The sequence below is a fragment of the Peromyscus maniculatus genome, chromosome 4, assembly GCF_049852395.1.
Source record: "Peromyscus maniculatus bairdii isolate BWxNUB_F1_BW_parent chromosome 4, HU_Pman_BW_mat_3.1, whole genome shotgun sequence".
Taxonomy (NCBI): domain Eukaryota; kingdom Metazoa; phylum Chordata; class Mammalia; order Rodentia; family Cricetidae; genus Peromyscus; species Peromyscus maniculatus.
In genome coordinates, this window is record NC_134855.1 from 136506042 (window position 1) to 136522798 (window position 16757).

Consider the following 16757-nt stretch of genomic DNA (forward strand, 5'->3'; position numbering starts at 1 on the left):
ATTTTTATTATAAATACCATGCATTGATATACAATAAAAACTATGATCACTCTCATGTCACCTAGGGTAATAAGCCACACAAAGCAAAAGAATGAAAAAAAGCATCTCACACAAACTTCAGTACAGACTAAAATGTCATAAGCCTTGGGTACTCCTACTGCCACATAAAAAGAAAAACTCCTCCGTAGGCTAACGAAGCACATACCAAGCTCCACGGCAGGGGAGACTTCTAGATGCAAGACCATCTGCAAACTTTCAAAAACAAAAGGGTAGACTAAGGATGAGTGGGGATAATCAGAAGATAAGTCTAAAGGGAGGGACAGCAAAGAGGAACTGAAGGACAAGAGGACTAACAGAAGGACAGCAAGGAAACATCACCTTTGAGTAAGAACAAGGAACAGTGGAATTCAGTATTTACCAAGGGTCTACTGGGAGCCTGGCATCTAGGGGTGCAGAGACGGTGCCTGACCTCAAAAGGATAACAGCCCTGAAGGTAAGACACAGGCCTGCAGCCTGTAGTGTATTATTTAATTCTAGTTGGGAAAATTAAGCAGGGAAGGCTTTATAAGGAAGGTGAAAATTTTGTGGAGCCTTTAAAGTGTGGAGGAGGATTTGCTAAGGAAGGAAAAGACAGTTTGAGCTAGTTATTTTGGAGGCAAAAATCAACACATTTTTATAGCTGTTCATTTGGGACTCAAATCAAAGGAGGTGTCTTAGAGTCTGCATCACCCCTTCAACGCTTTCCCTTTTTATCTTAAAGTCTGAAAACGTTCTGGAGCAGAGCCAGAAAGTCCCCAAAGGAGGTGAGTACTGGCTAAATCTGCTCTGTCACCTCCACAAGTCCAGCCAGCCCTGTCCTATTGCCTAGTCCTGGCAGCTAGAAAAGGAAGGCTAATTATACCTTGGGGGGTGGGGTGGAGTGGGGTGGGAGGTGGATGTAAGCAAAGCTTACTGTGTTCCATCAGGGAACCACCAGGGAAGAGCCTCCCTGCTTAAGCCAAGACTCCCAGTCTACCTGTGACGACAGGGAGGAGGAGAGCTCTGCAGGGAGGGGCAGGGAGGAGAGCTCTGAAGGGAGGGAAAAAAAAAATCTTCAAGGAAAAGCAGGGAGGAAGCATTGGAGGGAAAGCAGTGAGGTACAAAGGTGAACCAATTTTAATAAAACGCTTAGCAAGGTACTGGCGCAAGGCGAGTATTTGGGAGGGAGCCAGCTCATATTAACATCGCAATTGTTATCACAACAGCTCTTCCATCCTACTGACAAATTCTATCCGTAGCCCACTTTTACGACGTCTAAAAGCAACTCTATAAATGACAAGTGTGTTTCCGAAAAATTTAAAGATACAAGATCAAATTCCACCAGCTCTGGCCGTGAAAGCCCCAAAGCCTCCGAGTTAGCGCGCTGGCCGTGTGTGTCACTTGTCGGTCCCATGACCTTGGACTCGGCATTTCACCTCCCAGTGCCTCAGTTTCCTTGACTACAAAGTGGGCTTTATGCAAACCGGGGTCATGGGGTCCCCGGAGAGAGGGAGACCTCTGTGGCTTTGGGACGGAACCCACCGAAGGCGAGTCAAGGCCCCTGTCAAAACTCTCGGGGCTGTGAGGGGCAGCGGGGCAGGGGGATGCTCAGATCTAGGAGCTCCGAGCTGCGCCGTGGGAGCCGGGAAGACCGTGACACCCTCGGAGGGTCCCTGCGACGGAGGGTGCAGGCCTCGGGAGAGAGGCTCGACCCCAGCCAGGCACACGCTGTGCCCCGCGGGCTAGGTGCCGGCAGCGGCGCGGGAGGCCGGGCTGGACGCGCAAGGCGCCGGGGGCTCGGAGGAGGCCGACCGCGAGGACCTGGGTTCTGCCGTGTGGGCATCGGTCCGCAGCGCCCAAGGGAGCGACACCGGGGTGTACCGCGCCGCGCGCCCTCCGCCCGCTGTGGCAGAGGCGCTCACTCACCTGAAGCGCTACCGCGGGCCGTCAGTCAACAGCAGCTGCAGCAGCAGCGGCAGCAACGAGGGGAGGGGGAGGCGCTGCGCTGCGCACGCGCGCTGAGGAAGCCGGGGATTTACGCATGCGCGACGCGCTCGCTTACGCTGGGAACTACAGGAAAGATGGTGGCCAGGCCCGGAGAGCCTAGCAGCGCCATCTTGACTGTAGTTTTTCTTGCGGCCTCAAAGGCTGTGGCTCAGACCTGCCCTGAACTGTGAAAAGCTCGGTCTGCACCCGTCTATCTATTCCTCTTGGTTAAATTATTAGTAAGCCTTTAAGGGCCATGACATACTTGTTTTAACAAGGTTTAGGGCTACATGCAAGATCAGCTGGCACTCCTGAGCTAGAATTTGAGTCTCAAGAGTTCAAATTCCTAGTCTTCTTTCGCCTCTTAACAAATGGCAGCCACATCATTTGCTTGAGTATGAAGAGATGGTTACTCTAAGTTAGTGACTAAACAATTAAAGCTTTTTCATTGTTAATTACGTGTACGTGGTGATGTGCATGAATGTAGCAGGTACCCGACTAGGCCAGAGGTTGCAGATTTCCCCTAGAGCTGGAGTTATGGGCTATCAAATATGGGGACTTGATGTGAACTCCATTCTCTGCAAGAACAGTATGCATTCTTGCCACTAAGCTATTTCTCCAGACCAGAATCAAAATGTGCATGTAGCCCGTATGTGCTGGCCGTTTTATGTCAACTTGACATAAAGTTGGGAGTCAATTGGGAAGAGAGAATCTCAGCTGAGAAAACTCCCCCACCAAATTGGCCTGTGTGGTGTATTTTCCTGATTGATGACTGATGAGGGAGGGCCCTGCTTACTGTGAGCAGGTGGTCCTGGATGGTATAACAAAGCTGGCTGAGCAAGCCATGAGAGAGCAAGCTGGTAGACAGCACTTCTCAACCTGTGGGTCGCATATCAGATATTTACATTATGATTCATAACAGTAGCAAAATTAGTTATGAAGTAGCAACAAAATAATTTTATGGTTGGGGTCACTACAACACAGGGAACTGTATTAAAGGGTCACAGCATTAGGAAGGTTGGGAACCACTGCTCGATGGCCTGTTAACAGTTCCTGCCATCTTCCCTCAGTGATAAACTGTTACCTAAAAGTGTAAAACAAAACAAACCTTCTTCTCCAAGTTGATTTTAGCCATGGTGTTTTATCACAGGAATGGAAACTCCAAGATACCATACTAGCCTAGAATTTGCTATGCAGCCAATATACAGGACGTGATCTCTCTCAAGAGCTTATTAACCTGTTATCTTATTAACACTAAGTATAATTAACTAAAGATCATTTTTCTCTTGGAGAAAGAGAACAAATACAACCAACCTTTTTTGTTTTTGGAGATAGGGTCTCTCCATGTAGTCCGAGCTATCCTAGAACTCACTATGTAGACCAGGTTGGCCCCAAACTCTGAGTCTCATTGTTATTAATCAGGCACTATTCCCAAACCAATCGAATGAAGGCAAAACTAATACTGATAGCCTTTTATTATATGACTTATATTTAATTGTTAACATTTACTAAGTACTGAACTGGTGCTGGTTTACCCTCACTACCTATATATCCTTGGCTAAATTAGGAAACATTTCTAATATTCTATAAATGACAAAAAAAAAAAAAAAACAACAAATAAACAAAAAACAAAAAAGCCTCTCTCAATAAAGCTGTGGTAAGCACTAATGATGCTTAGAGCTCACTAAGTATTGTGAGACAGGGTCTAATGCAGTCCACTGGTCTAGAATCTGCTCCATAGCCAAGGAGAGCCTCCAACTCCTGATTTCTACTTCTTGAGTACTGAGGTCTAAGTTTTTAGTGTTTTGGTTTTTTTCTTTAATGTTCTAGCCCTTTTAAGTGGTTGAAGACACGCAACACATTTCCTATCTTCAAGTTTGAACACTTACAAATAAACAAAATATGATAGAATGTAATAAAATGGAGGAAGGCATAATCACCTTTGAAGACAGAGCAAACTGATGAGATGAAACTATGTTCCAAAGTTTGTGGTCTTTGTTATACTTCTCTGCTTTTGAAATAATAGTTAATAATACTGTCTTTGACTCTTAAAATACTTTCTTGGAGGCTATTTGGAATGTCCTTTCTTGTTCTACTTTGGGCAATATAAATCCTCAATCTTCAATAACTAGGCATAACTTAAAATTTATTTCTAATCCAGACTTTACTACCCTGGTCTCCACCTGTGCACATAGCAGCAGCCTGCTTGAATTCTCCATGTGGTAGTCCAATCAGACATTAGTGCTTTCCCACCTCATTAACTACTCTACCATCTACTAATTATTTAAGTCTTCAGCAATAAACTAATAATATTGTTTTAGGCTTTTACTATTTAAAATCCTTTGAGTGTCCTTAAAACATGGATTCTAACATTATTCCAATGTTCTAGACAAGAGGTTAAGTAACTGTTCCTCAGTCACAGGAAATGACAACACAAGATTTTTAAAACATATCTTACAGGTCTATTATGTTCTAGGCATCATTCAGCAACTAGAACAACTTTAAAAAAAAATAAAATAAAATACGGGGACTAAAGATGCAGCTCAGTGAGAATGTTTGCTTAGCACATGCAAAGCCCTGGGGTCGATTCTTAGCGGGGCAAAGGGGGATTTCCAGAGAAAACAAATTAAGTCTTCTCAGCCCTTTCTTGCCATAAATTTAGATTGCAGGAGCTCAATTCAGTATTAAAAACTAAAGCACACTACAGACATTAGGACACTTCAGAAAATGGGCATTTTGTGACATGATCCAAATATACCCATCATGCAACATTTCATGTTCCACTTTTAGTGCCACACTTGAAAACTTTAGCTTCTTTCTTTTACGACAAGAACCCAACTTGACCCCTCGAACATTTCGTTAAGGTTGGTTCTAAATGTCTTTGGGTTGTTTTAAAACTTGACAATATCTTCATGGGATAAAAAGTGCTGACCCTGAGGACCTTTAAAGGAATGGGCCACTGTTTCTGAAGGTCATTTCAAGCATCTTGGACATTCCCTCGGAAAGTGTCTCTAACAACATTCTTCTGGATGCATATGTGCTGTCGCTCAGAAACAGTCAAAGTGCTCTGCAGTTGGAACTTTCCAGCTCTGAGGAAACCACTATGAGCTTGCCGTGTGTGGAGGCACTCTTCCCTGTCCTCTCCCTGGCAGCTCACCACAGAAACTACAGGTAAGGCCGCTGACAAGATCCTGATCACTGTGTGGCAGATGAATTCTGCAGGTGGAGTTTGAGCAGTTTTCGAGCAGGTGAAGAATCTAATTGCTCCATGCTTCTCTTCTCTGCAGAGGAAAGGAGCCAAAAACCACATTTCAATTATTGGAACTCTATGTGGAAACTGTGCCAGACAGTGAAGGCCACTAAATGACACATAAAATCTTTGTTCTCAAGGAGATGGAAGTCTAGTAGGAAAGCCAGTATGGTGTGATAAATAAGAAAATGGACAGAGAAAGCCAGGAAAAACTCTGGGAAAGCACCTGCAGCTTTACTTCATGCATTCTTGAAAACTGAAGCCGTCAAAAAGCAGTGGGTATCTTCATGGAGTGCTTTTATGGAATTACACTAAGGCATTTCTATCAACATTCGACTTACTATGGGGAGTAAAACAAGTCATATGGCTTAAGTCTAAGGACGTTTTGCCTGGAAAGACAGTTTCTATCCCAAGTGATGCACTTACTGAGCTGTAGTGACACCTTCTGGAGGTACTGAGTACTTTCGTCCATGAAGGCTTGCAGCTGCTTCACTGATCCTTGCAGCTCATCCATCTGCAGACAGAAAGGACTTTCTCTGATTCCCCATACTGCCAGGCAAGCTCCTGCTTTGGAGCTTTAGGCCTGCTCTTTTAGCCTGGAATGCTTATGCCAGACATAAGGGGAGTAGTCTCCTCTGTCACATGTTCCCACCACCATTATTGCATGGCTGCAGTCCAAATCAACAGGGTTTAAACAACCACAGACTGAAATTAGCAGCCAAAACAATCCTTTCCTCCTTATGAGTCACCTTAGGTACTATCAGAATGTCATAACGCTAGGAAAAGGTGACAAGTCTAGAAAGCTGGGCAACCCACGTAGTAAGCCTGAAGCACTAACCACTAACTCCATGCAGGCAAAGACACGGTTCTGATTCCGTACTATTTCCTGGTAGTCGGGCTTTGTGTGAAGGACTTCCTTCTGGGAAGAGCCAAGACAAGTCGTAGGATCCACTTGGACTTCAGTGATTTTGGTTTCAGTTGATCCCCTAAAAATAACAACAAATACGGAGTTTTCCTGGAGCTTACAATCACTCTCTGGAAACAATATGCAAGAGTGTCTTTGAGAGGGAAACCCTGTTGTGTTCCTCAAAGCCTCTTTCCAGCACTTCTATAATCAGGGTTTCACCTAACATTTTATAGTTGCCTTTGTAAGTGAGATTTGGTTGGGGGAAGAGCTTTCAAATACCAGCTGAGAGATATGTGGTGCCGCACACTTACAATCCCAGCAACTGGGAAGCTGAGACAGGAGGATTATAAATTTGATGTACACCTGGGGATTTGAGACCAACCTTGGCTGCCTCGTGAGACTGCATTTTAAACTAATAAAACCAGTTCAGATGCTGAAGTAAAACAAAATCTAGTGCTTTCCAACCTTCTCTGACTTACCTAGCCAAAGACGGCCTCTCACATCTTATATCTCCTGTTCCACTCCCTTCATGGCTTTGTGTTTTCACCAAGGCCTTAACCAAGGTTCTCTCTCCTATCTACAGCTCAAAGGCCATTTACTCGCTCACTAAAGTCTCTTGAGGAGCGATGTTGGCTCAGTTCCAGGGGAACAGGTGCAAGGGTGGCCATGTGCCCATCTCCCTGTGGATTGTGAATGATAGCCAAAACACAGCCTAGAAGCAGTTCTGTTCTGTGTCTGAAAACAGTGACACTTAGGCTTCCATTTTTGTCCTCCTTTCCACCAAGGAAAACAAATCGATACTTTAAAGTTGACTGAACTATGAGAACAGATTCATCACTCAGTTTGTACAAATGGATTTGAAATAAACTCAAATCAAATTCCACCAAGTAAAAAGACAGCTAGCTGCTCCTTTCCAGTTCTCGGGTCTCACCTGGGCGTCTCTTCGGGTGGAACCTCGTTCTGGTATTGTAGTAAGAGCTGATCCCAAGTTTGACGTTCCAAAGAAAACCTGTGGAATTCAGGAAGGGAAATTCAGTTAATTTTTGGTCACATTTTTAATTACTCAGGGCAACAATAAGTACTCTAGGCATGTAATCTGGTTATAAAATGCATTGAAAGGTCATTAAAGGATTAGAAAGCTCAACTGATCCAGAGGGTATTAATTTAATCAAGTAATACACAAGCTGTTAAAATCAAATTAACACCCTTATTCCTTGGCTGCACCCTGTCTATCAGGGCTGCTCATATGCCCCCCAGCTCTAGAGCTGACACACGAGTGCTTCCACCAGGCTTACCAGGCATTTTCTCTGCGTTCAGTTATTTCCCTGATGGAGAACAAAGCTCAGTTTTCCAATAAATAAAACCAATAAAGGTTCAACCATTTTACTTACTTTGTTATATATTCTTTCACCTCAGCCACTGAGGTTTCTAGTGAAAAATCTGGTGCTTTTCTAGAACACAGATAATATTATGAGATTAATATGAATCCTTCAACAAACACTTGCTTTTAATGTCTTACATAATTTTAGTGGTATTTAAATTTATTCATAATTTTTTATTATTCAGAGAATATTTATTCTTGGACTCAATATCTACTTGGCACCAGCAACGGCTAAATGGTTTTTAAATCTGTTTTTCTCATCAACTCCAATTCATACCTTTCTAAAAATAGTCCTTTATACTTTTTCTCCCTAGCTTCAAAACTCCATCACTACTGCAAACAGAATAAAAGCCAAAACCTTTTCACTTGGTTCTTGAGACTTTGTGTTCTGGCTCCTCCTAACTCAGCACTTTCTCTGATGGTTCGGCTCACTTAGATGATTGTTTCTGGTGGAAAGAAGCAGGGACTGAAAATGCCAAAGCACTGCAGACAGACCTGGGCTGCCATCTGACAAACACAGATTAGCAGTGGCACAGCTCCTGTTTTCTACCAAGGCATGTGCACAGCATCTCCAGCAGTGATGCAGCCACTGTGCTTACATGCACATTCCGAGATTCTGTTGGGCTAAAACATTTCATGTCTGATGAGAAATGTCACCCTTAAGAACTTGTGAATGGGCAGACCTTGCATGAATTTCAAATTTGGACCAAGTGCATGATCCGCTGCAGGGTGGAGTTGTGATGGCCGCCACACCCTTGAAGTATTACCAATTTAGGGGTGGTATCCTTTTAACAATAAATTCTATTTATTATTAATAGTAGTAGTAGTCGTCGTCGTCGTCGTCGTGTGTTTGCATGTGCACACGCACGTGTGTAGGTATCCATATGACATAGTGTGTACAGGTCAGAAGACAACTTTCAACAATGGGTTTGCATCCTTCCAAAGGAGGTATGGATAGAAATGAGGTCATCAGCTTGTGCAGCAAGAGCTCTTACATTTACCCACTGAGCCACCTTGCCAGCCCATTCTGCTAATATTCTTGTTTGCAAAGAGCATTAGAACAAGAGCTGCCCTCTGCATGACAATCAAAGATCAGAGGAATGGCCCCCTCAATATTCCCACAGCCGTTCCTTCTTACTACACAGGTCTTTTGTTCCAGTCCCAAAATGAAACCACTAGGATCTTCTCTCAAAACTCTACCAAGGCTGCCTGCTCCTGAAGTCACTAAGCTACTTGCCGACTTCCTGGTTTATTTATCACTAGCTGAGACTGAATTTTCTCTGCATTATCTCCTCTAATACACACAGGACAAGAGGGATTTGACTCATTGATCACTACATCCCCTTCCTCATCATCTGGAAGAGCCTTGTACAAGCCAAGAATGGCAGCTCACGCCTATAATCCCAGCACTTGGAAGGTAGAGATAAAAGGATTGCCAAGGTTGAGTCCAGTCTGGACTACAGAGACCCTATCTCAAGAAAGCAAAAATAAACAATTAAGAGTGTGGTGGTACACAGGCACTGGATAAATGTTTATTGTATAAGCAATGGCGTAATTATAATCAAGTTTTAGCTCAGTTATAATTAAGGACAGAAGGGGAATTGCTCTTACTCTTTTGAATCTTCAACAAAACATCTTTGTAGAGTTCCATCACTTTCCAGCCTGTCTGTAAAATGTTTCAATTCTTCAGAGAGAGAAGATGCTAGAGAGGATAAATTTGTTAGAAAATAAAAAGATTACAGATGTTCACCAGGAGCACATGACAAAGACATTACGGAGTTCCTAAGTTTAGGGTCCCATTCCGTATCCCATTCCAGCCCTCTCATTCACACAAAACAGTCTTCTAAGTATGCCAATATTTTATCTTTGGGGTTGGAAGTTTAGCTTTATGGTAGAGAACTTGCATGGCAAATTCAAGGTCCTGGGTTTGGTACCCAGCACCAAAGGGATGGCTGTGGTGGTTTGAATGAGAATGGTACCCATAGGCTCATGTTTGAGTACTTGGTCCCCAGTTAGTGGAACTGTTAGGGAAGGATTAGGAGGTGTGGCCTTGTTGGAGGTGTGTCACTGGGGTGGACTTTGAGGAAGACTTGTGCCCTTCCCAGTGTCTCTCTGCCTCCCAGAGCAGATCAAGATGTGAGCTCTCAGCTGTCCTGCTGCCAGGCCTTTGCTCTGCAATCATGGACTCTAGTTCTCTGAAACTGTAAGCCCAATTAAATACTTTCTTTTATAAGTTGCCTTAGTCGTGATGTTGCATCATAGTAAGAGAAAATTAACTAATATGGGGCGTGGAGACAAAAATACCGAAGAAAATTTTATCCTTTTATTTGGGTAGATAGCTCAATGGAAGGCAACTTTATTAAGTGTTTTTATACTTATGAAAAAAGCAGTTAAACACAGCTATCTATACAATTTCACTTTTCCCCAGAGATGTGAACTGCTGTCACTGAAGACAAAGCGTCACCTAAGCAGTAAAAAGGGGCAATTTTTCAAGAGGTCAGGGACCTGGTTTAAAGAGGCAGCATCTCCTGTAAAAGGACACTGAAAGCATGCTGGCTGGTCCCGAGAGAGGGCTGGGTCCAGGCCAAAGCACTTGGCTATGCTCAGCAACTCACCTTTTGCTCTAAAGCATTCAAGGCTGAAGTCCTTAGTGCTCTTTAGGAAAGGTTCAAGTTTCTCAACAGAGAACTAAAGAAAGAAAAGCATTTTCAGTACAACCACCAAAGTCTCCCAGGCAAGCTCTATGTGTGGCTTTATGATACTTAGGATAAACTTTATGATGAAACTACACAGGGTCTAATTTTTCCACCCAACACTTTTCATGTAAGTAAGTAGATAAGGAAAAATTCTGTTGCTCACACTCCATTTTGATTTTAGTTTTTGTTTTTTTTGAGACAAGGTTTCTCTGTAGGTTGTCCTGGAACTCACTCTGTAGAACACACTGGCCTTGAACTCAGAGGTCCACCCACAAGGCATGTACTATCACACCCAGCTTATATTTTGACTTTTAACTCAGGGAAAACAATAGTCATTTCATTCTCACAAATTACTTGCTTATCTAAACAGTCATAAGCATCAGTGAGACATGAAACACAACTTTAAAAAAATTTTTTTTAATTAAAAAAAATGGTGGCGGCATACACTTTTAATCCCAGCACTCGGGAGACAGAGGCAGGCGGATCTCTGTGAGTTCAAGGTCAGCCTGGTTTACAGTGAGTTCTAGGACAGCTAAGGCTACACAGAGAAACCCTGTCTCAAAAAAAAAAAAATTCAACAAAACAAACAAACAAAAATCATATGCTCCATACACTAGTCTACCCTGTAGGCAGCCTTGAATGTCTACAGTGACAGATTTTGACCTCTACCCAATTTATTTTCATCATTGCTGCCAATGAGTAAAACACACTGCGAACCCTCTCAGCTGCTCAGCCAGCAGCAGCAGAGTTCAGTGCGAAGGCTGCCTGCCCAAGTGAGAACTGGCTTTTAGGTCAGTCCCCTGCAGGGAAAACCTCTTCTCCTCAGTTCATCTCTGGTCCTGCGATCTCTGTGAAGTTGTGACAGTGACACGACAGTGAATGAGAACACTTCCCAAACCCGGATCTCACCTGGAAGCTGGAGAGCAGGAGAGCGCCCAGCCGTTTGCTACCTGCTAACTTCAAACTGATGGATCTGCTGAGCTCTGACGGAAAAAAGCACATTTAAGGAACATCACACTACAGTTAGCAAGACAACAAAACTGGAAAATCTCCTTCCTCTCCATGCAAACCAGCTGAAGACAAGAAGCTGCCTTCTCTTAGTAAGGAGAGAATTCTAATTTTTCCAGGTTAACTGAGGAATAAAGTTTACAACTTCATGCGTTCAAATTTTCAAGTGTTATTAGAACCTTTTCATGTATTACATTAAAATCTTGTTCTGTTTAACAAAGTAGATAGAAAATATAATGAAATCTATTACTTTGTATGTCAATCAAAAACAAACAAACAGGGTAGATACAAATAATGTAGATGGCGTTTTTCTAACAGGCCCTGCAATGCGCTTTAGTACAGTCCTACGAGCTGGGGGCTGTTGCTCGCTTGCTCAGTGGATGAACCCTTGCCTCGAATGTGCATGGACCTGAGTATTACCTTCAGCACTGAAAAGAAAAAACGTTTTCGTATAAACAGCAGAGGCTCCACTTTACGAATGGAGAAACTCAAGGAAGGGAAGTGAACTGTCTGAAGCCAGGCTGAAGAAGCCATGCTTCAAATCCAAGTCCGCCAGCGAGTCCTGTTTTCCTAGTAGTAGCATGCTGCCTGCGGTGATCTACTATTAATAGCTAGCACCAGCTGAACACCTGCTGTACAACAGACATTTTTCTTTGCCGTTATGCACATCTCATTAAAATTTTAAAGCAAGTATCTTCTGTTCATTTGATTTGGGCTTTTTGAAACATGGTCTTGTAATGTAGTAGCCCAGGCTGGTCTTAAACTCCTGGCAATCCTCCTACATCAGACTCCCAAGTGCTGGGATCACAGGCAAGAATGACTATGCCTGGCATCAATTCTATTTTGATAACAGATGGTAACACTGTGGCACAAAGGCTGGTTAGACTCCTTGCTCAAGGTTATACAGCAAGCAATGAGAATGGACTGGGTGGATGCTTTATGTAATCATGTCACTGACCCAAACGTCCGTAAGCTATAGATACTGTTCTCAATGATGTCCATTTAAGAACAATTATTATATAGTAAAGGAATTGTTGTATAGTAAACATTAACATATAATAAAGGAATTGTATAGTAAACAATAACATATAGTAAAGGAATTATTGTATCATAAGCAATGATCATATAGTAAAGGAACTGGTGTATAGTAAACAATGATCATATAGTACAGGAACTGTATAGTAAACAATGATCATATAGTACAGGAATCGGCTGCAAGAATTCTTGCCCTTTGGCTTCAGCTGGCTATTTTAAAAGCATTCTTGTCTCTTGAATGATTATGGCTGCTGTTAACCAGATTCTTTCTGGCTATAACCAAGGAAACCTGGCAATAAGCCAGAATAACTAGAAAAATAATCCATCTTATTACATGGTTGATTCCATGTTATACAGAATGGGAATGAAGGTAGGGCTAGTCTTGGACATCAACTTCCTTGGCACGTCTAGGGAGTAAAGTGCATGGCACTATGACACCAGTTTTTCAACTTGGCTGTGTTTACTCAGCTCCCTTCCACACACGTAACCACCCTAAAGAAATCACAATAGCTTTAACACGTGAGGCTCTACTAATGGCCAAGCATATGCACTATGGTTTTATTTCCCCCAGTTTACTGAGAAGGACTTAAGACAAAAAAAGTGAAGCTCGAGATCAAACTAGAATTTCTGCATTATGTCCTGTACTTTGATACCGGCAAATCAAATGATTATAAATTTAGAAGAAAAAAAATCACAAATTACATTCAAATATGGCATCCCCAAAAACCATTTTACTTTTTGTTCTTTAGTGTCAGGGATTGAACATAGGGCCTCAGGCATAGTATGCACCCCACCACTGAACTATATTCCTATCCACACTTAATGTATTTTTATGCACATCTTCTTTCTGAGTCATAGTTATAAAGGCTAGAATCAGGCAGGTATTAACCCACTCGCCTTCTGTTCTACTTTAAGGTATAAGACACAGGAAGCACTCAAATTCCTAGCATCCTAGACAAGATGACAGATTAAACAATTAGCAACCAGAATTTCTGTTCATATGTAAACCATAAGCAGCCAATATGTAAACACCAATTAACACTGAACACTTACTAGGTGTGTAGCATTAGGACATATAAACAAGAGCATGTCCACAGGATTCTCTCTATTTTATAGGTACGGAAACTAAGGCTCAAGGAGGTGATGTGTTCAAAGTTGCATAGCTAAAATGTAGCCAAGAAGTGTCTACTCTGCTACACTTCCTGTCATTCATTACTCACTGCCTCTTATTTGGGCTGGAATTCCAGTTTTCTGGACACAGCACCCCACCTGTGATGCCTGGGTGAAAGGGAGCCAACGACTTCCGTCGATTTATCTCTTTCATACTTGCTCGTCGCCAGGACTGCCTTCTGTCTTGATGACGGACAGACTGTTCTTGGGGGGACAAATGAAGTGACCTCAACTGAAGTCTCTCCTGATGGTTGGCATCACAACTTTCCCCCTTTTCAGGGCTCCAGCCAAGGTGATTTTTTTCCGTTGGAATGCCTTGCGTCATCTCCAGGGAGGCAGAGGATTTAGGCAACACTTCCAAAGGGTTGGGACTTGATTGCAATTGATGATCCTGAGTCTTGGACATCATTGGTTCCTGTTCTAGCATTTGTTATAGAAAAGTCAAAATATAAAATCAAAATCTACCACAATCAAGTAGCTGAGCCTTTGCTCAGTGACAACAGAAAATGTATGGCCCCACAAGATGACATACACTGGTAGGCTCAGCTTCCTGGGAGCCTAGGCAGAAGGAACGAAGGAGGGAAGGAAATCTATTTCCCTGGTGAAGGAAACAGGAAGCCTTTCTGCAAATATACAGCGTGTGATTCCAAAGCCAGCAGGAGCCAGAGAAGGGTTCTGTAATAGTTCAGGAGCCTGAACCCGAGGCAAGAGGCACGGAATTTCACTGTGAAACTCACCTTCTGCTCTGGTCACTGACGTCATCCTGGATGGAGAAATGAAAATAGGAAAATGAGGCGATCCGTTCTTCACAGTCCAGCTCCAGTCTCACAGGGGCTTCACGACCCCATAATAGGTCTTGTGCTTGAACTGCCCTCACTTGTCTCCTCCAAAACTATCCACAGGGGTCACTGACTGCTCTCCTGCAGAACTTACTACATATAGCCTATCTTAGTTCCCAGGCACTTTGTGATTCACTAGCCCCTAATTCCATCGATGGTATTAGGATCTACTTTGTTTTCCAAACTAGAAAACAAACAAAACAACCCCACATCATCTCTTCTTATTCTCTCCAGATCCTTCCATTCCTGGAAATCCCACTTTTTAATCTCTGCACACATATTCCTTCGACCCACAAAACAGACTCATCCTTTTTTTTTTTTAAATGTGCATTGGTGTTTTGCCTGCATGTATGTCTGTGTGTAAGGGTGTCAGGTCCCCTGGAACTGGAATTACCAGACAGTTGAGAGTACCCGGGTCCTCTGGAAGAGCAGTCAGTGTTCTTAACCACTGAGCCAGCTCTCCAGCCCCAAACTCATCCTTTTTTACATAGCTTAAATTTGAAGTCACGGGGCTGGAGAGATGGCTCAGTGGTTAAGAGCACTGACTGCTCTTCAGGAGGACCCAGGTAGGTTCAATTCCCAGCACCCACATGGCAGCTCACAACTGTCTTTAACTCCAGTACCAAGGGATCCAACACCCATGGCAAAACAACAATGCACATAACTAACCAATTAAAAAAAATTGAAGTCATTTCCCCTTGGCATATTTTGATGGCCACGAGTCTTTTCTCTATAGTACTGGCTGTAAAATACATTTACATGTCTGTCTTCCCAGCCAGACTGCACTGCATTCCCAGTACCTGTCAGAGACAACTGACCCGAAGAGAGGCAGGGACACAGCCTGGCATCTCTCCATCTTGCATGTATTTCTCCCTCCCAAAAGACATCGGAATGTGGGGGGTGCTTGGTAAAGAACAAAACGAACAGTTGCTGAGGGACCATACTGAAAGAACCAAGAAGGGTCCTTTAGGATCTAAATCATCACAATCCGTCTAACAGATCACACAGGCTCAAGCTCAGACAATGGATCATTAGCCCATTTAATACGGTCTACAACTCTTGAGTATTATTACTCTATACTCCTTACGAGGCCAGTCCGGGGCACAGGAACAATGCCACCGGGGCTGTGACCCCAGCCCTCCGCCCTGTCCCCAGCCACAATCTGGAATCAGGGTCGCTCGCCGCTGCGCCGGGGAGGGAGGAGTGGCTTTCCCTCGGTTGTCCTATCGCGAGGAAGTCTCCGAGGCCCTGCGGCCGGGGAGCGTCGGGAGCGCGGGGTGGGCCGGGCCGAGAGGCGGGTCAGGGGCGAGCGAGCCACATCCGGGGAGATGTCTGCGACTTCCGAACCCAGAGCGACTCCCGTCCAGCCCGGGGGCCCCGTTCCTGAAACACAAAGCCCAAGGTCACCTCTGAGAACTCGGCGTCAGTGCAGAGGGCCCTCTCCCGGGTCAGTACGGCTCGCGGTCCCGCGTCGCTACCGCGACTTCCGAAATTCCCGCCAAGCAACTGCGCGTGCGCAGCCAGCGGCTTCGGCGTTCGAGCGCACGGCCGCGCCCCCGGGGAGAGCGCATGCGTACTCCGGTGTTCCAGGCTCTGGCCCAGCCCATCTTGTCCCTGATTTTTCTATCCAATTACGGTCACCACTTGTCCAGCCACACCCAGCCCCGGGATTGCCTTCTCCAATGCACCACTTTACTACTATGCAGCCTACATAGGAAAGTCAGGGAATCTGATGCCGTACTCCTCCTGTTCTGGGCCACGGCTGCCTCTCTATCTCTTAAACTCCAAAAGTGTGGACAGTGACTCCCCCCAGGGAAAACTGGAACTCTGAGCTCAGTTTGTCCCCTGCCTATTTACTCCTGCTTCACAGGCCCCTCCCAAGGTCCCTTATGTAAACAGCAAAATTCGAGCACATCCCTTGTCAGCCTCATCACAGGCCGATCCTGCGGCTGCCACCGCTCTGCCAGTTCTTGCCCTGTTCCTTTGTTCGAGCATGCTCTTTGCCTTGAAAGCCTTTCTCTTCCCCTTCTAACCTTCTCTTCCATGTTGAAAACCAGATGTTCTGTGCTCCTAGGAGCCCAACCCATGCCTGCTTCACCCTCCTCGGCCTGGGAGGGTCCACAAAGCAGGCTGTGTCCTTGGGACAAGGTATTGAGCCATCAGAATGGCCCTATGCATCAATGAAGTGATTTCTTTCCGATCTGAACCTTGTGAATGCTGGATTGAGAGCATTAAGAGAGATTCCAAAGGGCCAGGTGTGGTGGCGCATGCCTTTAATCCCAGCACTGGGAAGGCAGAGGCAGGCACATCTGTTGAGTTTGAAACAAAGCAAAACAAAACAAAAAGGCCCCTAAAGAGTGGGAGGAAGGTGGATGTGGCATGACTTTGGCCATTCTTCCATTGTAATTGTGGTCCCTTGCAAGTTTTCTGGTCAAAGATAGACATGTGTATAGCAGAAATTTCTGCT

At 44.3% G+C, this 16757-nt stretch overlaps 2 protein-coding genes across 10 annotated transcripts in view; both read right to left on the reverse strand.

Annotated features, from left to right (window-relative positions):
- Window positions 1-2070, reverse strand: part of LOC102906731 (protein NDRG3) — a 68813-nt gene extending 66743 nt beyond the window's left edge. For 3 of the 4 annotated variants that reach the window (XM_076571058.1, XM_076571055.1, XM_076571056.1), the window contains exon 1: window positions 1945-2057. The gene's annotated coding sequence lies outside the window, so the exon portion shown is untranslated. Of the gene's footprint in view, window positions 1-1944 lie in introns of all 4 variants that reach the window. The other variant, XM_076571054.1, reaches the window with a different exon arrangement.
- Window positions 2071-3461: 1391 nt separating this feature from the next.
- Dsn1 (DSN1 component of MIS12 kinetochore complex) lies at window positions 3462-15842 on the reverse strand. Of its 6 annotated transcripts, none has more exons than XM_042276652.2 (11): window positions 15698-15842; window positions 14189-14214; window positions 13551-13871; window positions 11148-11221; window positions 10158-10230; window positions 9154-9244; window positions 7553-7612; window positions 7093-7170; window positions 6093-6240; window positions 5681-5768; window positions 3462-5285 (listed from the first exon to the last, which is right to left on the reverse strand). In XM_042276652.2, the coding sequence occupies exons 2-11, from the start codon at window positions 14211-14213 to the stop codon at window positions 5200-5202; spliced, it is 1044 nt and encodes a 347-aa protein (XP_042132586.2). In that variant the 5' UTR covers window position 14214; window positions 15698-15842; the 3' UTR covers window positions 3462-5199. The 6 variants fall into 6 exon arrangements, with proteins under 6 accessions (XP_042132586.2, XP_042132589.2, XP_042132588.2 ...); XM_042276655.2 differs by having other exon boundaries at window positions 6135-6240; window positions 15698-15822; XM_042276654.2 differs by having other exon boundaries at window positions 13551-13866; window positions 15698-15785.
- Window positions 15843-16757: the final 915 nt, after the last annotated feature.

Coding starts and splice junctions, on each gene's coding strand:
- Dsn1 (XM_042276652.2), bottom strand. CDS start 14,213: ATGACGTCAGTGACCAGAGCAGAAG. Junction 13,872..14,188: donor GTCAGTGACCAGAGCAGAAG/GTGAGTTTCACA, acceptor AACAAATGCTAG/AACAGGAACCAATGATGTCC. Junction 9,245..10,157: donor TGAATGCTTTAGAGCAAAAG/GTGAGTTGCTGA, acceptor TATCCTCTCTAG/CATCTTCTCTCTCTGAAGAA.